Below are 8,022 nucleotides of genomic sequence, written 5' to 3'. Positions count from 1 at the left end.
AGTCTATTCCCTTCAGTATCTTGAACGTTTCGATCATGTCCCCTCTCAGCCTCTTCAAGGGAGAAGAGGCCCAGTTTCTCCAATCTCTCACTTTATAGCAATTCCTCCAGCCCCTTAACCATTTTAGTCGTTCTTCTCTGCACCCTTTCAAGTAGTACCGTGTCCTTCTTCAAGTACGGTGACCAATGCTGGACGCAGTACTCCAGGTGGGGGCGCACTATGGCTTGGTACAACGGCATGATAACCTCCGATCTGTTCATGATCCCCTTCTTTATCATTCCTAGCATTCTGTTCGCCCTTTTCACCGCCACCGCGCATTGATCAAGAAACCGTTTTATTTTACTTTTTGGATTATGATAAACGTACTGAGGGCCTCAAATAGTATATACATATACATAAAGTATACATATTCAGGGCTTCCAGTCTCTCCTCATACGTCTTTTGTCGCAAACCTCCTATCGTTTTCATCGCCCTCCTCTGGACTGCTTCAAGCCTTTTTATGTCCTTTGCCAGATACGGTCTCCAAAACTGAACACAATACTCCAAGTGGGGCCTCACCAACAACCTGAACAGCGGCAACAACACCTTCATTCTTCCAACTGGTTAACTGTGAATATTCAGTGAAAAAAACAAGTTATCTCTGTTGAATATTCACAGTTAGCAGCTAAAAGTTAACCGACTCTATTGCCTGATAATTATCTAAGCGGAGCAAGTGAGCAATCGCTCATACATTACATGGTCGTTACATGGTTACTCATAAAAACACTATCTCAAGCTGACTTTCAAACAAAATTAAACAATAAAAAAATAATTAAACTAAACTAAATCAATTACCATATGTGTGATGGGTTTTTTTTAAGCTATATACAGAAATGCACTAATAGTGAGATAAAAAATTATTGGTTTTTAGAACTTGCCATTCACACACAAAAAAAATTTGCACGCACCCAGCCACTCCTTAGAGGCCTATCTTTGGCCAGTGCTGGATATTGCCTTAGCTGGTTAATTTAGTGCCAACTAATAAAACCCGAGATAGTCAATGCCAGTCACTAGAAATAGCCCAGCATTGAATAGCCAGGCTCACGGGATTTAGCCAAGCTATTTCCCACAGCCTGAATATCGTTACCATAGTTGTTGCATCCATATATGAAGCTGGTTTTAATATTACACCCATGCTGTCTATGTTGAAAGATGGAAACAGTTGAAAGGATGGTGGAGAGGGAGGAAGATGCTTGCAGAGGGATGCTGCAAAGGATGGGGCACCAGGCCTGAGGGGAACCATGCTGGGAGCAGTTTGTGAACACAGGAGCCTGAAAGGAAAAGGGAACCTAGAAAGCAGCTCTTGCTCAGGGTGACCACTCCAACCACTTTCTGAAATATTTTTTTCTAAGCTTTCTGTGACTTGAAAACTGTGTATACTACTATTGCCATCTAGTGGAGAAATTAAAAGGTACGCCCACTTGCAGCCTCAAAGACCCTTGAACAGATCAAAGAGGGTCAATAAAATAAGGGAATGCAGAAAATATGAATGAAATTCTTACACATATGATTATATTTTAATCTATGTGAATTTTTCACTTTACTGTGGATGTGATAAAGTTTTGAGATATATAATGCAGAGCAGGGTAAATGGGTGTTTCGTGGGTTGAGATGGGGTAAGAAAGTGGCTGGAACTTTGGGTAGGTGAGGAGTTAGGGGGTGGATATGAGTTGGAGAGGGTGGCTCAGTGTGTGGGTGGGGATAGACAGGAAGGTAGGTGGGATTAAGTAAATAGGTAGATGAGTGGGGATAGATGGGAGAACTGGAAAGCAAGAGAACATAAGAATAGCCTTACTGGGTCATCAAGCCCAGTAGCCCGTTCGAACAGTGGCCAATCCAGGTCATTAGTACCTGGCTAAAACTGAAGGAGTAGCAATATTCCATGCTACCGATCCAGGGCAAGCAGTGGCTTCCCCCATGTCTGTCTATGTATGTCAGACTATGGACTTTTGCTCCAGGAAATTGACCAAACCTTTCTTAAAATCAGCTACGCAGGTGGGACTTGACTCAAGTTCTTGGGATCAATTTGGAATCTTTCACAAGTGCTCCAATTTATGCCATGTGAGCCCTACAATGTTTTAAACTTTTTTATCGTATAAAAAAATGTGGAGAAAAAAAGGACCTCAGCCAGACAAAAATCACCACTATATATAGTGAATAATATAGCTGTAATTATTGGTCAAACACACTCCATATAATATATTTCAAAACAACTTATGGTAGTTCAGAAAGACACAAAAATTGAAGACTAAACTGATCAATAATTTAGGGCACATAATGACCATTGGTTAACAGAAAGCTTAACTAAAATCACAGCTTTGGAAGACTTCTTTCAGCTACAAAGGAGCAGGGTAAGCAATTCAGACCCAACTGGGGTTCCCCGTTTCTCTGCAAAGCTGCAGCAGAAGAATTTGCTGTTAGTAGACTGGCCACACAGACATCAGTAAGTCTATCTGGGAGCTAGACTTACTAGAGTCCCTAGGGCTCACATACAAGGTCCCAGGTACACAATCCCTTATATTGTATGGTAAGCCTTCTATACCCAAAAGCCCTTATGCCTGCAGGTGTCACCTATACAGTATGTCAGTACAGTAGGTTTTGAAATGCTCACATTTTCTACCACAAGTGTACTAGTTGGAGTAGGGTATTGGTTACCATTTTTTGGGCTGCAAAAATCCAGACACATGGCCCTGCCCTGACCACGCCCTGTTCTGCCTTCAGCTCCACCCCGTTCTGCAACAGCCGCTCCCAGATAGACTTATTTGTGTCTCCCCTCAACCACAAAATAGAGGCCAAAGGAGTTCTTTTGGAAAACAGCAGAGGAACTGGACAAGTGTTGAAGGTACATGTTTGATATTTATCGTAGAGAAATGACTGTTTCTACATCAAGAGGATATTAGCTTGGTTTTTAAATTGACATATGGTTTAATGGCTGAGTGTGTGGCGCAGTGGTTAAAGCTACAGCTTTAGTACCCTAAGGTTGCAGGTTCAAATCCCTCACTGCTCCTTGTGACCCTGGCAAGTCTTAATCCCCTCATTTCCCCAGGTACACTAGCTAAGAGTGAGCCCACGAAGGAGAAGGGAAATATAATAAAGTAGCTAAATGTAAATACCACTTAGGATATAAATGTAATAGCAGTGCTTCTTGGGAGGAAGAGCCTGCCATTTTACTGCATACAATTTTTAATGTAAAAAAACAGCATAAAATTGCTGTTCTAATGATGTCATAACGCTAAAATGTGATAACATTATAGACATTATCAGGACATCTATGTGATGCCTAAAAGGCAATTCTATAAAGCACACCTAATTATATAGCCATGCTTAAATTTGCTGGACACTGCTGAGCGCGATTCTATACTGTGCGCCTATGCATAGGAGAATCGCACTCAGCGTTGTGCTCCTGGACATCTAAATGACGCCGAACTTTTAGGTGTCCTTTACAGAAATTGTCCCTATATGTCTATTTATTTAGGCACCTTTTATAGAATTTGCTCCTAAATGTTTAGTTTATAACAATAGAATAGTAATCAATATAATAAAATTGGCTTACATATACATTTTTATTCCCATTAACAATCCCACACATCCTTCTCAATTTAACATCCTCTAGAGTTCCCCAAACAAGTAAGTCATCCCTTTATATATTTAGCTGGTAATATATAGAAATAAAACAAAAAAAAAAAACCAAAATGAAGGAAATAAGGCAATACCTTTTTCACTGGACTAACTCAATGCATTTTATGATGACCTTTCGAAGGTAACTCTTCTTTTTCAGATTACAAAAAAAGCAAATGTTGACAAATGTCAGTATATATAAGGAAAACATGAAAGCATTTCAGTGATAAATGCTTGAGAGTTACTATTAAAAATAGGCCTAACTAATATACCCCATACTATGCCATACAATAAACTGTTCCAGACAAACTATCTGACATGTGGTAGGCAAAGTGTGGTTGTACTCAGATGTGGCGTGCCAAATTTACACTTAAATTTCTGCCAGAAATTGATTTAATTTTCATTTTTATTTAAAGTATGACAGTATTTCTTTGATTTTTATTTGCTGGTTGCTTGAGTTCCGGTTAACAGAGAGTCTCTGTATTTAGCTGGGAAGTAAACAACCTGCAAGACCTAAAAGGACACCAGCAGGTGGCAGGAGGTCTCTTCCCAGAGCCTGCCTTTTTATGTTAATCCCAGAGCAGATAAGTTTTGCCTTGTAGAACTAGGATCAGATCTCAGAGCCAGTCTGAAACCATAATTTGATTTAGTATCTCTGAATTTGCCTCCCAGTCATTTCTTTGCCTGTTAAATCATTCATACACTCTTAAAGTACAGCTGTGGATGAATTAAAACCCATTAAAAGCACTTTGTACTCCCTGGACAGGGATGTAGGGGAGCAAAGGTTACGCTAATGCCATTTTGAGAATAGAATGGGAAAAAGAAGAATATAGAAATGAGAACATAGTCTAAGACCCTTGGGAACTTCAATTGTAGCTTGCAACACCATCTGCCATCCCTGTACCGAGAGACGCAAGCATGTCGTATACACACAGGGAGTTTTACCAATGTACCTCATTTCTGCTGCACAGCACCTATTCTACCAAAAGACATTGAGATGATTCCTTCTTTTGGGGTTCTCTTTTTGCTATTGGCAGAGTCACCATCAGAAATGTTTGGGTCCAGCAATCATAGTAGTGGATACAGGTAGCAGGGAGAGACAGCAATGTTCTTCCACTTCATTTTGTATTCACTGACATCCAACTAACCCAGTTTGCCTGCCATCCCCCACTGTGCCTAGATTTAGTAAAGATAAAGAAATGCAAAGGTTAAAAATATGCCGTTATACTGAAGAGATCGAATGGCTGTGGCCTGGTGGCGCAGTCCTCACAGGAGCGGTTGGGGTGGAGACAGTAATAGATTGTGTGTGCATATGTGTAGAAAAGAGCATGCATGTTAGGAGTGTGGTGAGGAGGAAGAAAGCTCATCTTAGGGCAATGCTTGCCCTAGATTGGTAGCATGGAATATTGCTACTCCTTGGGTTTTGGCCAGGTACTAGGGACCCGATTTGGCCACTGTGGGAGCGGGCTACTGGGCTTGATGGACCATTGGTCTGACCTCGTAGGGCTTTTCTTATGTGCTTATGTACTTAAGTTCACCTTGTACTGGATTTTGGATTTACACTTCCCCCTCCCCATTCGCGGTTTCAGCAATCGCGATTTCACATATTCGCGATTTTGGGGGGAGGGGGAAATAAAGAAAACCCCCCATAGTTTAGCCTTCCCCCTGGCATCCCGGGTTCACCTGGTGGTCTAGCAGGTTTTCAAGGCAGGAGCGATCTTCCTATGCTCCTGCGCTGTGCAGATCGCCTATAGGAAATGGCTACCGTGAGCTCCCGTCATAGTTCCGATAGACTACGGGAACTCACGGCAACCATTTCCTATTGGTGATCTGCACGGGGCAGGAGCGTAGGAAGATCGCACCTGCCCCAAAAGCCTGCTAGACCACTATGTAAGGCCGGGATGCCGGAGGGACGACGGGAGGGAGGCGGGGTGGGTCAGAGCCGGACAAGAAGATATTCACGGTATTTCACCATTCGCGGTCCGGCTCTGTCCCTATCCCCTGCGAATCCGGAGGGAGAAGTGTATATCATATCTTTCTCAGCAATGGCTCAAGGCAAGTTACATTACATACAGTAGGTATTTTTCATGTCTCTGGAGGGCTAATAATTTTTAAGTTTTGTATCTGAGGCAATGGAGGGTTATGTGACTTGTGCAAGCTCTCAAGCAACATCAGTGGGATCTGAGCCCTGGCTTCCCTAGTTCTCAGTCAGCAAACTAAAGGCTAGTGGAGCTCTAGCTGGTGGCCCTTTGGCAACCTACCAAAAGCATTGCTAGGTAAAGTATTTTATGGTTAGTGCAGTGTGACATATTGCAATAATAGGGGAAATCAGAAGGGGGGGGCGATAAAACTTTTTCACATCACTGTATTCCTATTTAAGGTACCTTTTAATATTGTTTTAATATGCATATGAAAATAAATATATTTATGTACAGCTTTATATTTTCTTTGCAGTTCAATAGAAATAATTTAACTTCTCAATTTTTTTTATATAATCCCTCTTTTATGAATGCATAGTGCGGGTTTTAGCACCAGCAGCGGCGGTAACTGCTCTGAATTCTATGAGTGTCGGAGCAGTTACCGCCGTTGCTGGCACTAAACCCATGTTATTCATTTGTAAGAGAGGCATAATTTTCAAAAATTGCTTGTCTTTGTATCCCCCACCACCACCACCATGTGCCAGCCTAGCCCAAATCAACTGCTGCTCAGAACACATCTTGACTTGCACATCTGCTTTCCTGGCTTAGAGGGAACATTGATATATACTCAGGGCTGGTTTTAGACACTCTGGGGCCCAGGGCAGAAATTAAGGAGGGAGCCCCTGTTCCCTTTTCCTCTCTGAAACCTCCCCCTGATATCCCTACCTTCCATTAATACCACACATGAAACAACTTTAACTGACTTCTTCACACACAAAACAGAGACCGACCTTTACCAAATACAGAACAAGAGACCACAAATAGAAATTGAACTGGGAACCCCAAGAAATTAAACTCAGCAAGTATTACAATCCTGGAGAACTAAAATCACATATGCACTTTCTTTCTGTACTGAACACACAAGGCCCAGGTCCACCAAAATTTAGCCACCTCCCTTGCTCTGGATGGTGGAGATCCCCAAACCCTGCCAGTTGAAGACCAGCTCCTCCAGTCTGGCAGCCAGAAATCTCCCAAGCTCTGTGTCTCTGAGCTGCCAGACTGGAGGAAAAGATTTTCAGCTGGCAGGGCTTTGGGAAAGCCACCAACTTAGCTACAGGCAGTCCCCGAGTTACAGATGCCCGACTTGTATGATCGTGGCTTCATTTGATTTCACTGAGCAGAGACTCCTACACTTTAGCAGATTCAGGAAAGATGCATGGTCACAGTGTGTGGTTGTACATGCTGTACCTTAGAGGAACAGTTGGCCCTTTTGTCAGCTGGGAGCAGAGGTAAGCAGCAAGAAATTTAAAATCTAAAAGTTCTGAGTTACATACAAATCCGACTTAAGAACAGCTTTAAAAACGTAACTCATTCTTAACCCGGGGACTACCTGGTCTGGCATCTCCATCTCCTCCCCCCACCTGTCTCTTTCCTTTTCTTCCTCCTTAAATCCTTTCTTACCATCCAGTATTTCACTCTTTGGCCTTTTTCCTTTCTCCACTTCCACCATCTGCCCCTTCTCCTTCCAGCCAGTCTCCTGCTTTCCCACCTGAGGGAACAGAATCAACCTCTTCCCCTCACCTTGGCGGTCGCCTTTCCTTTAGCAGCGAGGCCTCAGCGCAACGGCCGTTTCCAAAAGTGGCGCGCGGCTGCCGGCCCGAAGCTTCTGTCTGACGCTACTTCCTGTTTCCGCCTGGGCGGATTGCGTCAGAAGGAAAGCTCGAGCCGGGCAGCCGCGCGCCACTTCTGGAAACGGCCGTTGCGCTGAGGCCTCGCTGCTAAAGGAAAGGCGACCGCCAAGGTGAGGGTAGAGGTTGATTCTGTTCCCTCAGGTGGGGAAGAGAGCCTGGACCGCGGGTCCCACTAACGCCGGCCCTGTATATACTCGTATACAATACCTGAAACGGATTCCCCTGAGAGAGAAATCCAATTGCCAGTTTCTTCATATTCAGTTTCTCTGACCGCACTTGGCTTTTCTATTTTCACTGGTTCCTGAATTTGGCCCTGACCTTGGCTTTAGCTACGCTTTGCCTATTTCTTGCTCTTTGAGACTAGTCTGTCTTTTTCAGTGAAACTATTCTCTTCTTTTTTTATTTTTTTGTTAGCAATATCTGCTGGCCTACACATTGTTCTGTACTCTGTTATAAAACATTTATATTACAAATATTTAATTTCCTTTGGGACTCATTTATTCTTTATACCTTTTGTAATGGGCACTTAGTTGGTT

At 43.0% G+C, this 8,022-nt stretch overlaps 1 protein-coding gene across 2 annotated transcripts in view; it reads right to left on the bottom strand.

Annotated features, from left to right (window-relative positions):
• LOC117348941 (C-C motif chemokine 4-like) overlaps positions 1–7,491 on the bottom strand; it is a 48,979-nt gene extending 41,488 nt beyond the window's left edge. Inside the window, exon 1 of one of the 2 annotated variants that reach the window (XM_033921635.1) lies at positions 7,257–7,491. In XM_033921635.1, the coding sequence (XP_033777526.1) occupies positions 7,257–7,259 (3 nt within the window). In that variant the 5' untranslated portion in view covers positions 7,260–7,491. The remainder of the gene's footprint in view (positions 1–7,256) is intronic. The other variant, XM_033921636.1, reaches the window with a different exon arrangement.
• Positions 7,492–8,022: the final 531 nt, after the last annotated feature.

This window comes from Geotrypetes seraphini, chromosome 15 (assembly GCF_902459505.1).
Source record: "Geotrypetes seraphini chromosome 15, aGeoSer1.1, whole genome shotgun sequence".
In the NCBI taxonomy this organism is placed as follows: domain Eukaryota; kingdom Metazoa; phylum Chordata; class Amphibia; order Gymnophiona; family Dermophiidae; genus Geotrypetes; species Geotrypetes seraphini.
The sequence above is the reverse complement of the archived record's forward strand: the minus strand, read 5'-3'. Positions and strand labels throughout refer to the sequence as shown.